Source organism: Equus przewalskii, chromosome 11 (assembly GCF_037783145.1).
Source record: "Equus przewalskii isolate Varuska chromosome 11, EquPr2, whole genome shotgun sequence".
Taxonomy (NCBI): domain Eukaryota; kingdom Metazoa; phylum Chordata; class Mammalia; order Perissodactyla; family Equidae; genus Equus; species Equus przewalskii.
This window is the reverse complement of record NC_091841.1, coordinates 31,266,500-31,284,320: the sequence shown is the minus strand read 5'-3', so window position 1 is coordinate 31,284,320 and position 17,821 is coordinate 31,266,500. Positions and strand designations below refer to the sequence as shown.

Here is a 17,821-nt window from a genome sequence, read left to right as displayed (position 1 = left end):
GTCTAGGTGTTTCACTATTCTGAGTCAAATACTTCCTGGGATGTGATATGGACATTCAATAATTTAGAATTTTCCAGAAAGTAGAAACATGGAGAATCCAAAAGAATCTCCAGATGACTTATTAGAATTAGTAAGTAAATTTCAGTGTCCCCAGGACAAGGTCAATATACAAAATTTAGGTATATTTTCACATACGAGCAAAAATTCTTTTAACTCTTTTCTGTCTGTTTTGTTTGTTTTTTATTATCTATATCCTATAAATCTGTGTTTTGCTTTGTTCTCCAATTTCACCTTCTTTGTGTGATATTTCCTTCTCATTTATGTTGATTCGTTTGTTTAGCGAGTCCAGATCTTAGCTCTTCCTGCTCCCTAAAAACCTTCCACAGGCAGCTCTCATATCTCTGACACGCATTCTTGGTGATTAGTGCTCGTTTCTTCACTACCGGTGTCAATTCCAAGTGAAATAACTTGTCACAAGTTCCGTCTCCTCCTTGGGAGGAATGTTACCGCTGAGACATCAGCCCTCTTTTTCACTATTTCCTAATTCATTGTTTTTGTAGCTTTTTTGTGTAGATTCTGGCCAGGCTGCTTTGGGTTTATTTATCTTTGGAAGAAGTGAGCTTTTCCTGGAACTGGAGATTCATGGCTGGCGTTGAAGACACAGGTTAGGTGTCTGGGCCACATTTCAGACAACCATCAGAGATCAGAGATGAAAGTGGACACCAACCCAAATATCAAACACCCCATTTGCAGTAGATTTTCTAAGAGATGATGTTATGGACAGAACTGTGTCCCCCTCAAATATATATTCATATATGAATATGCATATATTGAAGTCCTAAACCCACGATTTGATTATATTTGAAGACCAGACTTTTAGAGAGGTCATTCGGGTTAAACGAAATCGTAAGGGTGGGTCCTAATCCAATATGACCGGAGTCCTTATAAGAAAAGGGGATTTGACACAGACGCGCGCAGAGGGGACGACCGTGTGGGGACACAGGCAGAAGATGGCTATGTACACGCCAACGAGAGAGGCCTCCGAAGGAAGCAACCTTGCTGACACCTTGATCTCGGACTTCCAGCCTCCAGAACTGTGAGAGAGTAATTTCTGTTAAGCCACCAGTCTGTGGGATTTTATCATGGCAGTCCTGTCAGACAGACGCACAGGGTCATTACGCTGAGCTCCGTAGGAAGAAGACTGACTTCTGAGATTGTGCCTGTGACGTGTGTGCCAGCCTTTGATGGTCTGCGTCACAGTGGTCCTTCTGTATCTCCTCACTATCCACCACCTTAGTAGAATGGATTCTTCCATAGCTCCCCAGGGCCTTCCGCTTCATCCCCCATCCCCCATGTTCACAAATACAATGGGGTTCTGGCTGAAGCAAATAACAGAGATGGTAGAGTGTGTTTTTAAGGATGATTCTTCTAGATTTTGTTTGTCAGTGGGTTCCAAAGAGCCAGAGACATCGGGTAAATCTCTATCAAGCCAGCTAGAGAGACTTTGAACTCTAAATATTTACAAATTTGAAGTGGCACAGAAATCTTCTCTCCCACCAACTTCCCTCAGTGACCAACCTAAGAACATAGCCCCACCAAATGTTTGAGAAGAGAGACAAACTGCCCAGCTGAATGCAACTTTATTTGCTGTTTCAGTGAAAGCGAGGGTCGTGGTGTTCCCGAACATCAGTCAAACTCTAGAATCTCAGAAGGCATTTTTCCCACCGTAAGCCATGTTTCTTTTTACACTGACAATAAGTAAACATGTCGGTGAACTCGAAGTCGGTATTTGAGCTAGTGATGAATAAAACAAAGGAAAGACAGGGGGCAGACAGCAGATCGCTCAAAGCAGAAGGACTCGGATCAGGAGAGGAAAAGGCGGTCTGACCTCAGAATTCAGCACTTACTCATTTAAAATGATGGACCTCTTCCATTTCACACGTCATCTCATTTTATTCCAAAAAAGGGAGACTAGAATTCCTGTAAAACTTTTTGATTGATAGTGCTGAGCCTCAGAATGGCGCTGTGGCTCATATAAGTTTATGGGAATAGTTTTATCAAAGCAGGATTCCAATACCTGCTTCTCCTCGCTCGCTCCTCCCACCCCAAGGGCCCTGGACCCGGTGGACCGATCATGAGTTTGGCAAGACTTAGCTCGCATTGTGTGGAGAGTAAAACACTCAAGGGATGGAGTAGAGAGAAAGACCATCCAAAGCAAGATACGCTCACCCTGTACCCATGAGCTCCAGACATCCCGGCTCAGATGGATGGTGAATAAAGGTGGTTTCCAGGCCTTGACAGAAGAGGTGGAGGACAAAGATACGGGATTGGGGCTGAGTATATCAGAAATTCATGCAGAGTAGAGTTGTGTAATTTCAAAGGCGCCCTGACTATGTCCCTTCCGGTTACTCAGATTGAACTACTAACCGCTCCACTCGATGTATCTCCTTTCGGATCCGCCTCTTCCCCCAGAGCCCTCTGGAAAATCTCCCTCAGATGTTCCTGATGCCTTTGCTTCCCAAATCTCCCTACAAAGTAATAAATGAAGGGGTTGGCAGAGCTGCTCATACAGGAGAGCACGATCATAAGCGAAAACAAATAGGACATGTTAGCATAGGGAGCTAAGAAGATTTTAATAAAAAGAGGGCGGGAGGACAAAGGGAAGACAACCTAAGCAGTAGGATGATATAAAGCTTGAGGGGCGGATTACGCTGGGAGCCGGACCTGACTTTGAACAATGTAGTCAGAATGCACATTTTTGTTACAAAAAGAACACAAATAATCACACCAGTGATAGCAGTGTACACACGACAAGCCATGGGCTCATAAAAATTTCTACAGGGTAGGATCCTCAGTACATTTATCGTAATAGATAAGACCCAGATCAGGATGCACACCATGGTGGACGTGTGCTTGGGCAAGCGGTGTCTGTACCAGACGGGAAATGGGACAGACAGGCAGCGTCCAATGCTGATGGCAGTCAGGAGACAGAGGCCAACTGTGTATGAAGTGAATAGCACTCTGTCCATGTACCTGAGACGAAACAAAATATTGTGAAAGAGAATTAATATTACTCACATGAGAAACACTGTCTGACGGGAAAGGTGGATAAAGTCAGCCAATGACAAATGGAAAATAACGACAGTGAAGTGGGCCCACTTGACAGAGAACACGAGGGGGCCAAGAACCAGACCATTCCCCGCCAGCCCCCAGAGGGAGACGAAGACTGCAAGAGGAAGGACGGTCATCAGAGGCCGGAATTCTTCAAGATCGACACGGAGGGCGCCCTTTGCTTTGAACTCGTAAGCTGATGTGGAAGACTTGCTCATTGTGGTCGAGGCTGAGCTCGGAAGACGTCTGTAGAGTAGGGACTCCCTGCGAAGACAAGAATGTGAACACACAAGACCTATGAGAGGACGGGAATGTGTCTAAACACGTCCTTCCCTCATTCATTCATTCATTCATCCTTTCAACCAATATGTCTCGGGGACATTTTATGTGACGGGAATTGTGTTAAACGACTTGGACTGTGCAGAAGACAAGGCCACACGTCTGGCACTGTCACATGCTACACATTCTGGAGGAGGACACAGGCGATAACAAAAGGGAACAAACAAAAGGAGCAGAAAAGGTTGCGATTCGGTGCAGAGGAGTTATAAATAACGTCCAGGAACAAAGAGGAGGGAGTGACCCGACTCTTCAGCAGTTTTCGGCACAGTTTATCACACGTCCCCTTTGACAAAAATTCTCCACTTAGCTTCTAGAGCATCACCCCCCCACCCCCCGTTCTCCCTCCCGCCTCACTGGTTGCCCTCCTTGTCTCCTTCCCTCCCCCTCCTCCGCCCAGCCTCTCAGTGCCACAGTGCTCAAGGCTCCATCCTTGCTCCGCTGCTCCGTCTACACCCGCTCCCTTGCTGAGATCATCCAGGCACGTGATCTGAAGGACCATCTCTATCTCAGTGAATCCCATGTGTGCGTTTCCAGCTCTGATGTGCCTCCGAAACGTCAGACTCAGTGATCTCATTGCCTAGATGACGACTCGACCTGAAATCCAGCAGAGCCTCACACCCAACCTGTGCAACGACTGTCTCATAACAATGTCTTCCACACTCCCCAGACTGGCGTTTGCCCCATGTGGGTCGAGGGCAGTTTGGTACTTCAGTTTGCCAAGTCCAGAAGCCAGAGAGTTATCTTTGACCCCCTCGCTGTCTCACTCCACATCCAGCCAATGAGGAATCGTGCTGGGTCTGCCTGCCAGGCTCACACCACACCTGATGGCGGTTCCCCACCCCCATGATTCCTGCCGGCAGAGAGCTCCATCTTCTTTCCTGATCCTGGCAGTGGTCTTCTGATGGGTCCTCCTGCTTGCACAACACCTCTCCCCCAGACCTGGTCCATGCTCAGTGAAGGAGCCCAAATGATCCACTGAGAACTTCACCATGTCACATAGCATCTCCGCTCAGAAGCTTCCGATGTCTCCTATTTCACTCAGAGTTGAAGATGCCACAAAGTGCTAAGGGTCGGCATAAACCGCGTCCCCCGTTGCCTGCCTTCACTCATGCCTCATGCTCTGCCCTCTCTCATCCCGCCCCAGGCCCTCGTTAGGGCGTTGGCTAGTTAGGGCCGTGGCTCCGCCTCTGCTGCTGCTCTGTCTTCCCGGCAGAGGAAAGACTGACTCTCGCATCTTACAAGTCTTTGACACACGAGCCCTTCTCTCTGCACCCCCTTTATCACTGCAGCCCTTGGGCCCCACATCGCCACCCCCACATCTTGATTTGTCTCCTTCTCGTGTGTTCTTGCCCATGCTTATCTTTTAAGATGCTACATCGGTACTTACTCTTCCCGGTTATTGACCGGTCTAGATGTCTCCTTTAAGAACGGAAGCACAAGGCAGGCAGGGTCTTTGTCTGTTTCGTCCTCTGATGGACTCAACCTCTGTGCCTACAGTAGAGCCAGAGAGATTTTAATTGCTAAAAAAAAAAAAGTGTTTTTGGAATGAAAGAGCAGAGCGTTTAGGGGAGGGGCTGCCCGTGACATCCGTTACCCAGGACACCTGTTTCAGGCACAGGATTCGACATGAGCAAGAGACACCCTTGTTTGAGATGACTAACACGTCTTGAAGGATCCAAATGTGACAGCAGAGGGAGGACAGAGGACAGCACCGAGGAGTCAGGGAGGGAGTTCGTAGAAGCCGGGGAGGGTTTCGTTCTGGGAACGATGTAAAGGGGTGACAGTGTCCAAAGCAAGTCACGCCCTGGTCTGACTTATGTTCCCAGAACCCTCTTTCCCACTGGAAGGACAGATGAGGAGGAAGATCCAGGAGCAGTCTTGAGGGAGGGCTGAGTGGCCTGCTGTGAGAGGAATCAGCGATGCCCACCACCGGGCGCCCCGAGGTCTGAGGCTGTTTCCTTCCACCCGCATCAGCGCTGGAGAGTGAAAATCCTGCTGTTTCTTACTGGTCAGATCTAGAAAGCATTGTTGTTTCAGTGATTAAAAATACGTATTGAGGGTGCCAGCCCCGTGGCCGAGTGGTTGAGTTCTCGCGCTCGGCTTCGGCGGCCCAGGGTTTCGCTGGTTCGGATCCTGGGCACGGACATGGCTCATCAGGCCAGGTTGAGGTGGCGTCCCACGTGCTACAACTAGAGGGACCCACAACTAAAAATATACAACTATGTGCAGGGGGGATTTGGGGAGAAAAAAAGCAGAAAAAAAAAAAGAAGATTGGCAACAGTTGTTAGCTCAGGTGCCAATCTTAAAAAAAAAGAGAATACACACTGACTTCTCACTGACTCCTCAGCTCGGGGTCTGAGACAAAGATCAACTGAGAAGGAGACGGAGATTTATTTCTATTTCTCACTGTCTGTTTCCATTTTTCCTGATGTTTTTACAGCCTTTTTTAAATGCACAAAAATAGTTTTGAAAGAAGAAATAAAGTTGTACTAATCAATTTTTATCTCCGTGTTACCAAAGGGTTCATAATAAATCCATGTTGTTGTGATCATTCTATTTTTAATAAATTATTGATGATATACTTCTGATATGTTAATTATCATTCTTGATATTATGTTGCAAGCCTTTCATGCTGCTACTTGATTTATACAAAGGTTATTTTTTGGACACGAAATACCCTGTTGGAATGATTTGTCAGGAAATAGGAGGCATTCTCTTCTTAATGAATATTTACGGTGTTTTGTTTTTGCTGTTATAAAATTACTAAAACATAAATTATGAAAATGTTAAACTTCAGCAACGTAGAGAGTACAAGATAAATACACAAAATCAATCGTATTTCTATACACTAATAATAAACAATCCAACAATGAAATTAAGAAAACATTTCCATTTATAATAGTATCAAAAAGAATAAAATACTTAGGAGTAAATTAGCCAAAGAAGTGCAAACCTTACTCTCTGAAAACTAAAAGCTATTTCTGGAAAAAGTTTTAAAACACCTGAGAAATTATAAACGTCCCGTGTTCATGAAGCAGAGACTTAACATTGTCAACATGCCAACAGTCTCTTACTCGATCACATATTCCATGCGATCCCTACTAAAATCGCAGCTGGATTCTTTGCAGAATTTGACAAGCTGACCCTAATATCCATGTGGAAATTCAAGGACTCAAAATAGCCCAAACAGTGTTGAAAAAGAAGAAAAAAGTTAGAGCATTGATATCACATTTCCTGATTTCAAAACTTGCCACAAAGCTACAGTCATCAAGACTGTGTGTTACGGGTGCAAGGATAGACATACAGATCAATGGAAGAGAACTGAGAGTCCAGAAAGAGACCCTAACATTTACAGCCAGTTGATGTTCAAAAAAACTGCCAGCACAAGTCAATGGGAAAGAACAGTCCTTTCGGCAAATGCCCTTTGTCTTTAAAAATGCCCCTTTTTCCATATTGGTGCCTGGTGACTATGTATTGGTGACTCATAGAAAGGAAAGGAACGCGATTCTACAGACTCACCTCGGAGATGCATCAGCTCTTCAGCGCTAAGACAGATACAGGCGTCAAGACCATTGGATGCCCTTCCTCGTGACTGCCTGCTCTGAGGGTATTGGTGATGTCACCACTGAAGTCCCTGGAGAGGAACGAATGGCCATTTCCCCATTAACCTCGGCAGGAAACTGAGAGGGGAGGTAACGCTGGCAGAGTGTTACCCCGCAGGAATGATCTCCTTGGGAAATCACTCGAAGGCAGTGTTCCTTCACCTTTCTTTAAAATGACGATGGTGGTGATGATGATGGTGATGATGGTGATGATGATGATGGTGATGATGGAGGAGACGGTGGTCCCCCTAAGGAGTCTTTTTAGACTTTTTCCAATTGTTTCCATTAGACATTTTAATACCACAGATATACTGTGTATCTGTTTATATACTATGCATATACTTGCGCTTCAGACATAAAAAAGAGTTAGCTTCTTTGATCCCTCCCCTCAAACCTATTTTTGTCCCTTGGAGGTGATATCGCCTCATTGAGAATATATGCCCCAAAACATAGGGTATCATTTTCTACGTTTCCCCAATTATAATTTTCAATATCCTGGACCCTTCATTTTTATAGCTACCCGGGAAGCCTGGATGTGTCTATGATGAGAATCAAAGAGCTGGAATTTGTGGACAAGTCATGATGATGGATGAGATCGTCGACACAGTGATTGTTTCCTGAGGGACGGTGTAAGGAGCCTGTCACCCTTGAGGGGGAGAAGGAAGGAAGCATCAGACGCTTAAATCAATGCAGGTCCGGGGGATGCATAAGAACCCTCCACTTAATCCTTCAGATTTCAGAGTTGGGTTTGCCAACACCTGTCTGAGCCTTAAGTCCTTCATTCTGAAAGTCAATGAGGACCAATCCGTGCTCCAGGACCACCTGTGGGATGCGTTAGCACACACTGTCAGTGTGTGGAGACTACAGAATTGGGCAGGGGGCGGTTTTCAGCGCCTCCTTTGTTCTGCACAGCCTTCCACCCGGGAGCTTCATTTTCCATTAAGTCTTGGCGATGCTGAGAACAGAGGCCTCAGTTCAGCGAGGGAGCCCCTGGGAAGTGAGCCCCTCTCTACGGTTAGGAAGGGGACGCCCGGCATAGACAGGAGAACAGAAAAGCAGAGAGAACAAACCCGGGTCCTTACCTTCCGGCCTTCTCATCTCCTGGAAGGGCCGCGCCCGCCTCTTGGAGCCTCGAGAAATCCCTGGGAAAAGATGATCCCGGCCCTTTTCATGCCGTGACGCTTCAAATCATATTGCCACCATGCCAGCCAGAGCTAATTCCTGACGACGGTCCTGGGAGCAAAGCTCCAGAAGGGCCCCGGGAGCACCGGGGAGGCTGCGCTCCTTCCCTTTATCACACGGCTCACCCCAGCGCACACACGTAATGGGGTGAAGTGCCGGAGAAAGGCGTTTCCCAGGAGGCAACGAGAAGATGCTCGGAGTATCTTCTGCCGTAAAGCTGATGCAGGGAGCAAGGCGCTGAGGTACTTAAAACTCAGAGAGTCTGTTTCTTTATTACCTGGCCACTCTGGGTTCATTAATATTGTATGGACCCCATTAGTCCGTATTTTTACTGATATTTGATGAAATGTGCTATTTCCTGTTGCTTCTGCTGGCCCTCAGCACGAACTTACTTTACCTAAGTTGGCCCAGTTTGATGCCTGTTCTTTGTAGTCACTTCTGTGAAAGCTGCATCCTATGTGACCTGGGGCTGGCCCGCCTTGGCCCTCCCAGCCCACAGCCCGAGCCCAGGTGGTGGAGCTCTTGCCAGCCTGGCTCGCAGGTGGAGCGGCTGTGTGTTAAGAACTGAGCCGGGCTCCAGTTATCAGAGAGGCCCCCGCGGAGCAGGGGCTGGAAGTGAGGCCCCTTCGCTTATTCCTGGAAGAGCTCAGGGTCCCTGAAGCATGAGGGATGTTCTAGACCCAGTGTCTCAGCATCACAGGCTGGATCTTCTTCCTGGGGCTCAGAGCCCTTACCAAGAGTGTTCTACGGAGAGCTCAGCCTCAAGGCACGATAGAAACACAAGACAAACTGTAGTCAAGATGGGTGCCAGCAGGCCACACGTGGAGACGAGCGGTTGAGCCAGGAGGGGCTGGAGGCGTCTTAGGAAGACCCCTTCTCTCTCGGTCCACCCCTGCTCTTTGGGGGTGGCCCTCCCCTGGTTTGTACCAGAGCCTGGCAGATACCCCCTTCAGTCCTCAGTCCTGGGGTGTTTACCCTCAGGGTTCCTGGCACAGATTTGTGTTTTCTCACCCCACACGGCTCCACATCCTAGCAAAATCTTGATGGGGTCCAGCTGTGGCATGCCTGATCCCTCCCCAGCCTGGTCTTCCGCCCTAAGATCCATGAGATGCCGAATATGTCACCCCTCCTGGTGGAGGCCTCGCTCTCCTTTCCCTGCCTCTGTGGGGACTCGGCGGGCCCAGGACTCGGCAGCTGCTCCACGCGGAAATCTGGCTGTGTCCTCAGTGCCCCACGTGCCCGACTGGTCACTTCAGCTTCGGGTGGCTGCTCAAAGCTGCACTGGTTTTCCTTCTCTCAGCAGAAGTCTCTTCCCAGACCGAGCCTGGTCCTTATTTCTCATCCAGAATCTGCAAATGTCCCCAGAGGAAAACACGCTGTGATCTTAAGGCCGACAGCTCAGAAGAGTTCTCCTCTGTCTGCCAGTTTCGTTCAGCGAGTTCTCTCCTTCCTCTTCTCTCTGTGGCTTTGTCAGTGGGAGGTCTGATTATTTGGCTTTTTCCCACATTGAAACATGAGCTTTGCCCGCTGAGAGCTACTGCCTCCTGCCTAAGGGTCCCAGAATGTTCTCTAAGCTCCTGAAAACCCTGGTAACCTACGTCGGGCACAAGCAGGCACAGTGTGCAACGGGAAGTCATTTGTGGGGCCCAGTTACCACATTTAAACTTCCCTGTGAATCCTCTGCTCTCCTGACTGAGGTCAGAGTCTCAGGGGCTACGATGGGCTCCGCCTCGAGGCTTTCCTCGGAGGCGCCACAGAAGAGCTGCCCTTGGTGTTGGACGAGTCGCTCCTGAAATGTGGCAGCAGGAGACCCCATTTCCTGTTGCCTCATCTAACGAGGGAAGAGCTTCATCCCGGACTCACCACCGGGTTCATGTTGAGCCCAAACTGTCAGGGAGACAAAGTCCTTGGAAAACCAGGGGACACGCTTATAGTTTCCTTCTCCTGCCCCCATGCAGAAGGAACCCCCCTAAAGCAACCCCTGGGGTCTTGCCCCACCCCAGGCTCCCCAGGGTGGGGGAGTGAGTTGGGTGACTGGGATGTGACAGCCACTGCCCTGCGTGTCACCTGGGAAGAGAGGACAGTTAAAGTTCCTGGTGCCTCTGGCCACCACCAGTGACCAACACCGGTCTCAGCCAGAACATTTTCTCCTCCAGCCCACACAGACTCCGCTCTGGCTTCATCTCGAGGGAGGGGCATTTATTGCGGTCTTGTGGTCTCAGATTTTCTTGCCCAGTTGGCTGCAAACAGCAAGTACCCCATCACCTCTTTACCCTGTAGTCACCAAGGACCTGGATCCAGGCAGCCAGCTGGCACCAAATGGTGTCATGACTGGACAGGATTTCTCCGTGGAGCCACTCAGTGCCTGTCGAAGGCTCGGTGCTGGTTACAGAACAGGGATCATGAAAGGAGCCCCAGAAACCAGCGGGTGCTGACCAGGCGCTGGCCGAGTGCGCCTGTAGCTGACCCGGGGGTCCGTTCCTTCATGTGAAAGTGTGAGAGAGCAACTGGGAGGGGTGCCCTCCGAATTTCCCAGGAAGAAGTGAGCTGCCGCTGGCCCCATACTCACCAAATGCTTAGCTGATCTTTTTTCCAAGTTGACACATAGCAATCCAGAAATGATAAACTACTCAGAAAAGAGGAAAATAGTCAGGTCAGTTTCTATGCAGAGAGGCAGCCCTGATGTCCTTACCACCAAGCCGTCATGTCCTTGGTCACCTCCAGGAACATCCTTGTAGGACTGAAGGCATCAGGGACATTGGGTCCTGGGTCACATCCAGGTCCATAGGGGCTTACAGAACAAGTGGGGAAAGGCAGGTGACACAGGAGGACGAAGCAATCCCAAAAAATCTCATGAGGACTTGAGACCGCTCGGAGACAACGTGCCTCCGGGGCGAAGGGGCTTAGGGTCCAGGGCTTTCTCTGGGAGCGAGGCTTTTCCAGGGCGGGAGGGCTGCTGAGCGTTACAGGGCCTTGTGGGGAAGGATTGTGGGCTCCGTGGGCTCTGGTAGATGAGAGTCAAGAACAGAAGGAAAACAGAGCCCGGGGGAGAGGAACCTGCAGGGCCTCGCAAAAAGCTGGATCAAAGTGTTTGATTCTGGGTCATCAGAGAAAAAGACGGGTTTAGGGGAATGGGGTAATTTCTAAGGAGCTGTAACAACCAAATTATGCAGCGGAACTTTGTGGCAAGATGGAAGCAAAAAGTTGTCCCAGGAGTCCTAGCAGAAGGAGCCCCCGGGGGGCGGGCAGGCACGCTGGGCAGCGGCCCAGGGAGAGTGCCAAAGTCACCTCCGGCACGACAGGTGGGGCGAGGCGTGGCCAGGCTCTAGGCTGTGGGAAAGGGGCGTTCACATCTCCCCTGAAGCTTGTTGACCCCGGGGGCATCAGGATGACTCAGGACTCCCAGGTGGGTCTGAAGCAGAACTCTCCAGAAGGGCTTCTGGAGATGGACAGCAGCAGGTAGAGCTTCTAGCAATCAGGGCCATCTTTTCACGTTTAGCGTGGGGTCCACTGGTCCCACAGCTGCCGACCACCGGCCTGGCCACTCGGCCGGTGTGTGCTGCCCATATCCGGGTTACTCGGCCCGTGTGCCTGGGTCTCGCTGTTCCTCACTGATCATATCTGGGGGGGGGGTGGTCCTTCCTATCCCCCTCCCACCCCAGGCTTCTCCTGAACTTGGAAAGGAGTAGGGTGACCCTACGTCCCGGCTGCCAAGGACAGTCCGGGTGTTCTTCTTGTCACAGCATTATTATTAATAGCACCTTCTTTTATGTTTACTAGTGTCCCTGTTGGGGCTACAGATTATATGGTCACCCCAGAGAAAAGCTGCTGAACTCCCAGAGGCCTAGAGGACAACAGTATGATGATTTTCAGAAGAACTGATCTCTGAGCCAGCAAGTCGATGCTGTTCCCACTGGCAGAGTCATTTCCACCCTCCCTGGGCTCCTCCCACTTCTGGCCCATCAGCCCCAAAGCAGATTCCACACCTGCATCTCTGCTTTCCAAATAACGGACACTGCCAGGTGACAGGTGAGCAGACCAGACTGAGCCCGCGCTCCCCCCCCCCCAGGGACCCACCCTCCCACGAGTGCCCACGGGACTCACACACTTGGCACCAACGAACGGGTATCCAGACGACACCAAGGTTACGATAACCAGGCTGAAGTGAAGGGGGAAGGAAGTCCACAGCAGAAGGACCCCCAGGCTCATAATCATGGCCCCTGAGAGGATCTGGATGGTCTGATGGGGGAGAGAGAGGCTTACCTGGTGTTGCGGGTTGAATGCGTCCCCCCAAAGTCTACGTCTGAGCCCTCCACCCCGGAACTGGGAAATGTGGCCTTGTTGGGAAAGAGAGGTTTTGCAGGTGTAACTGAGATGTGAGTGAAGGTGAGCTCCCAGGGGGGTAGGGTGGGCCCTTAATCCAACGTGACTGATGTGGTTACAAGAAGAGGAGAGACAGAGAGACAGACAGACGCAGAGGGAAGGGCGCGAGAAGTCGGAGGCGGGGACTGGAGTCCCGCGGCTGTGAGCAAGGAGCCCGTGCAGCCCCAGGACTAGGAGAGCTCACAGCCCTGCGGAGCCCGATGCTCGGCTCGTAGCCTCCAGAACTGGGACAGATTATGTTTCTGTTGTCTTCAAGCCACCCGGTTTGTGTCCTGTGTTATTTCAGCCTGAGGAACGGACTCGCTGGGTAAGCCAGTTAAGGGCAGGCCCGCTCAGAGCTCTCGGTGTGACCCCAGCACACTGTGTAGAACTCTGGGGGTTTGGAAAGCCAGCGTGGATGGTGTGCTGCCCGGCCCTGCCCATCACTGGCCCCGATGAGGGCGCAGGGAAACGCATGGTGTTCCTGCCTCTTGGCCCTGGGTGGAAGGGACCGGGTTTCCAGCGAGAGCCCTGGAACCCAGCCCGCAGGCTGCCCATGCTCTCTGCTTCCTTCCGGCTTCTCCCCTCCTCCCTTCTGTGACACGGATGTGCCTCCAAGACAGCTGGTGGTGTGGGAGCTGGTCCCCACCTTCTGCCAGATGAATGGACACATGGACTTCTGTTCAGGGCATGGCTCCCTAGCTGAGAGGGACCCCAGGAGCTATGACAGGGGTATCAAGCGGCCTGTCTGAATCAGCCCCAGAATAATTCCACCGCAAGATTTTATGCTCATGTAACATGTACCAAGCAATTTCTCAGGTGTTGTGAGAAGGGAGTCTCTTAATGGACCTCAAGACTGACTCAGCAAGCAAGCTCTTTTCAACCCAAGGTGAGACAGATACATGGTGAGACTGAGGGAGCTGTAGCAGCCTGTGTGGTCAGGGAGGCACTGAGGAGGTACCAGGCATCAGGATCCCCGCCCCTGGGCTCTGCAGCCGCTTGCCCCGTCCCCGCCCCCTCGTTGCCTCCCTTCAGTCATGAAGTGGAGCGGCTTCTTGTTGAGGGATCGTGGATTATAACAGAGATCTCATTGGAAGTCAGACAAAGGGCAAATGTCCAATCTGTTTTCAAAATGGTTAACGTTTTCAAAAGGGGTGAGCAGGGGGATGAAGTTTCTATAATTTTCAGAAAGAACTTCCCTGGGAAGTAAAATCTAGAAGAGTTTTTTTAACAGATTTTTGAGCACCCCCAAAATAAGGTGTATACAAGTATATTATCACCCAGTCGCTCATTTAAAATGAGTTAAGAAAGCCAAGTTTCGTAAATCAAGCTCAGGTGAACACTCCCTGGGAATGCAAACTGGGACATCTCCTGCTTTCCCAAGGAGAAGGCCCCGGGTGGTCTCAGAGGACTCCTCTCCCCTGGCCTCCAGAGCAGCCTGGGGCCCCGCAGTGACACGGAAGTCTCCCCCCCCGCCCGTGGACTTGTCACCTGCACTCAGCCGGTCCCCTGTGTGCAGCTGCACTTGCCCCAAGCACTTTGGCCTCATTCTTCAGACCTTTTTTCCTGTCGTCCTGGTCGGGAGGCTCCAGTTCCTCTGGGTGGGGCATGAGGGAGCCCCCCGGTAGAAGGACCGTAATGTTCTCACCGGGCACAGTGTAGGACAGCATGCTCCTGCCACTGGAAGAGGCAGGGACCTCTATCTGGCTCCAACTGGACCTTAAAATGGCAAACCTCCCACATTTCAGATCTCCCCGGGTAGGGGCCAGAACCCTCCGTTAATCTAGGGGTGACCCGGGTTTTGGGACGGGACCTGGCAAAAGAGTGGGCACCTCACATTGCAGGATGGTGAGCATTCTCGCGGGGGACTCGACACCGTCGACGCCTCTTGGTAACCAGAGATCCCCGGACAGCAGAGCCAGACCCAGAGGAGCATCAGAGGCAGAGATGCCAGCCCGAGCCGGCCTGTGGCTGCTCCCTCTATGTCCCTCTCTCTCCGCTTCCCCTGGTCGCCCCCAGCCCTCACCTCCACGAACAGGACAGGAATACACTCCCCTTGGCCTCAGCCAGGAATGAGATCCGATGCCTCCCAAGGTCCGGTGTCCTTCCCTTTCTTGGGCGAGGCCCGCCCCCTTCAGGACGTCCCCTTAGCTCTGACTGCTTCTGTGGCCCTAAGGAGAATAGGAATTCTTATTAGTAAAACTAACAATTGACATCAGAGTTTTCCAGGCTCCCACAGTGTACAAGGCTCTGTGCTCTGCTGGTGCTGATGCCAACACCCGATGACACTCACAAGCGGAGAGTCTAAGTTGTTGGTTCTGAACTAATAACACGCTCAGAACATAAGCACCTGGCACAGCACGCGGCAGTAATAAATGTGCAACAAATGTTAGCAATTATGCCGTAAATGTAATTTACATACAGTAATTACGTGCAATAAGTGATTAGCAATAGCGAGTATCGTCATGTCGAGTTCTCACGCTGACAAGTCCCGTCAGCCGCAGTTATCCTGCAGCCTTGACATGGGGCTGCACGCGGGCGACACAGACTAAGATTTGGGAAAATTTGGGTTCGGCCTGGCTTCTCTCCTGGGAACATCACTGGCTCACAGGCTGTGGTCCGGCCCTTCAGGGGCATGCGGTCTCCCAGGTGCGCTCGGCCCTGCCTGTCCCTAGTCCTGTTCGCTGCACGGCCCCTCCGAGGACGGCACAGTTAGAACAGGGCACACGGCTGTCTGAAGAGGCGATGGTTCTGCCCCCTGGCCCTTGGTCCAGCTGTCTCAGAGCTTGCGGGATGCCCCAGGCCTCCAGGCTGGCGGGGGTAACATATACAGCTGGGAACCACACCCCAAACTAGGCGCCTGGTGGAGTCTGGTGGGAACAGCATGGGGCTGCAGGAACACACAGCCAAAGACAGCGCAGGACGCAGGAGAGACCCTGGGATCACCGTGGCCCCTCTCTGCAGCTGGAGATCACACGTGGGCCCGGCTTTGTTTCATCAAGGGGACGTCTGGGCTCCACAGGCCCCCGTCGACCCCGCGCTGCCCTAACTGGCAGGGAGCATCGAGGTCTCCGTCTTGGGCACCACGAGGACTCACACTTCACAGGGTTCTACCCGCAGCAATTGTCTCTGTATCTAGAACTAGGCCAGAGACATGATGGAGCTGAATTACCCTGGAATCAACTAAACTGAGTGTGGGCTGAAAGCTGCGATGTGTACTGGAAGCAGAGGGCGTGCCCCAAGATCGTGGACCCCCAGAGCTGCCAGGGGCCCGCTCGACAGGCGAGGGGGGGCCGCCCCGAGGCCTGAAGCTCCTCAGATGCAGAGACAAGAGAGCAAGACTCTCCTCTCCCTCATCAGTGCCCTTTCCAAAGGATGAGGGGCTCGCAGCCCGGGGAAGACCCCCTGGATGCCTACCTGCCCCTGGGGTCCGCCGCGGGCTTCGGCTGAGCTGCAGGTCGGCGGGCGTGCGGGGCCTCCTCTCCCGGGCCAGCGGGGGCCTCACCAGGAGCCCCCCTGCAGCTGGTCCTGTCACAGCCCCTTCCGCTCTGCTTTTAGACCCCGAAACTCCCCGTCTCTTCCTTAACCGAAACAGGGGTACTGGTTGCGACACAGGAAGTGGCACTTGCTGTTCTCACGCGGGAGGATTCCCGAAGTGATCAGCTCTTCCTTTTTCTCACTTCTAGGACTGATGAGTGGCCCTAACTGGAACCAATTTACATGAGAAGAGCCGGCTGCAGGCTCTGAAGCCACTGGGCTGGGCTTGGATGCAGGCGGTCCTTCAAACCCGTGGGGTGAGACAACTTGTCCGAAGCCCCCAGTCTCAGATTCATTACCTGCTTAACGGGGACCCAGACGCCCCGCTCCATACAGCTGTGTACCCAGCTGTAGGCTCCTCCTCGCCCTGCCTCATCTCCCTTCCACACTCCCACCTTTCAAACCCGCCCACCCTTGTCTTTGTGCCCTCCCGGGTCATGGAGCACCGTCTGGAGCCTGCCGAGGTCCCCTCTGCAGCCACCCACAGCTGCGGTCACCCAAGCCGGTCTTCACACTCGAGCCATCTTTCACAAACTCGAGAGGACGATGTCACCTCCCCCCTCCACCTTTAAAAACATTTTGTGGCTGCCACGGGCCTTTGTGTCAAGTAGAGAACTCTTAATGGGGCCCGAAGGATGTCCCCTGCATGCTCCGGCCTCACCCGCGTGTTCCCGCTCAGCCTTCTGTCCTGAGCCCCGACTCCCAGAGCCTGGGTCCCCTGCCAGCCCCCAGGGCATTGGCACATCCCGTGTACTCTGCTGGGCGTGCTCTGGTGGGACCTCCTTCCTGGTTCATCCTGCTGACCCGTCACCTCAGAAAATGTTATTACCTCTGAGAAATACAGTTACTCCTTTCTTGCGTAACGGAACCCAGAAGCAGAGTGGCTCACTCAAGGGTACATATTCTTAGATGGTGGCTCTCTGGCACATTGTAGCTGTGGCATTTGGTTCACACGTAAAGATCAAGGAGCCGCCGGCCCTTCCCCAAACTCGCCCACTTCCACATACCCCTCTGAGCCCAGGTCTAGGCCACTCGGCTCTCTTGCAATTGGCCTCCAGCTTCCTGGGGCCTCCCCTCGGGCTCTGAACTGTGTGGGGCAGCATCATCTCCTGAGCATTTTCAGGCACACCTCCTGGGCTCCTGAACTTCTCTGCGTGCCCAGACGACACTTCGAGGAGGCCGGGGTCTGGTCTCCAGGCTCTGGGGAGCTGGTAACTCTCCCGGCACCTCCTTCCTGCCAGCGCTTGTTCTTTCTGTACTCCCGACCCTGGGAATTGGGGACTGGGATCCCATGAGTTAGATGCCAAGGATCTGTACGTCCCTGTGTTCGGCGTGGAAAGGAGACCAGCACAAGGTTCCTGGCTTGGGGGCCTATTCCTCTAGGGTCGAGGGGAGCCTGGACCCCAGACCTGCTCAGCACTCTGGCGTGCGGTGGGCCAGTGGAGAGAGGAGGCCAACAGAGAGTGTGGTCAATGGAGAGTGGTGAGCAGCCCGATGGCACCTCCGTGCTCTGCACCATGGGAGCACCCTGGGATGTTCCCTGTCCCTCCTCCCCAAGCTTCTGTGAGCCCCTCCTCACAGAGCCTGCTTCTGGGGACCCTGATATGCTGCAGCTGACTCCAGGAGTGGCGGCAAAGAGCAAATGCTGAGACGGCATCTGGACCAGGAGGATCCACCGCCTGCAGGCG

General features: G+C 52.3%; 1 protein-coding gene across 1 annotated transcript; it reads right to left on the bottom strand.

Moving 5' to 3' along the window:
• Positions 1 to 1,621: 1,621 nt before the first annotated feature.
• On the bottom strand, positions 1,622 to 16,135 carry LOC139074540 (membrane-spanning 4-domains subfamily A member 6D-like). The gene is made up of 6 exons (XM_070565772.1): positions 16,014 to 16,135; positions 14,623 to 14,767; positions 14,126 to 14,315; positions 12,339 to 12,473; positions 10,804 to 10,860; positions 1,622 to 3,375 (listed from the first exon to the last, which is right to left on the bottom strand). Exons 3-6 carry the CDS (start codon positions 14,264 to 14,266, stop codon positions 3,265 to 3,267), a joined length of 444 nt encoding a protein of 147 aa, XP_070421873.1. The 5' UTR covers positions 14,267 to 14,315; positions 14,623 to 14,767; positions 16,014 to 16,135; the 3' UTR covers positions 1,622 to 3,264.
• Between the last annotated feature and the right edge of the window lie 1,686 nt (positions 16,136 to 17,821).

Bases quoted from the DNA above. Each gene is read 5' to 3' on its own strand.
- LOC139074540 (XM_070565772.1), bottom strand. From the start codon at position 14,266: ATGCTGTCCTACACTGTGCCCGGTGAGAACATTACGGTCCTTCTACCG. The intron at 12,474-14,125 runs GCAAGTGCAGCT...CTCCCCCATCAG, and splicing joins ATGAGGCCAAAGTGCTTGGG to ACCATCCAGATCCTCTCAGG. The intron at 10,861-12,338 runs GTGAGTCCCGTG...TTTTCTGAGTAG, and splicing joins CGTTCGTTGGTGCCAAGTGT to TTTATCATTTCTGGATTGCT.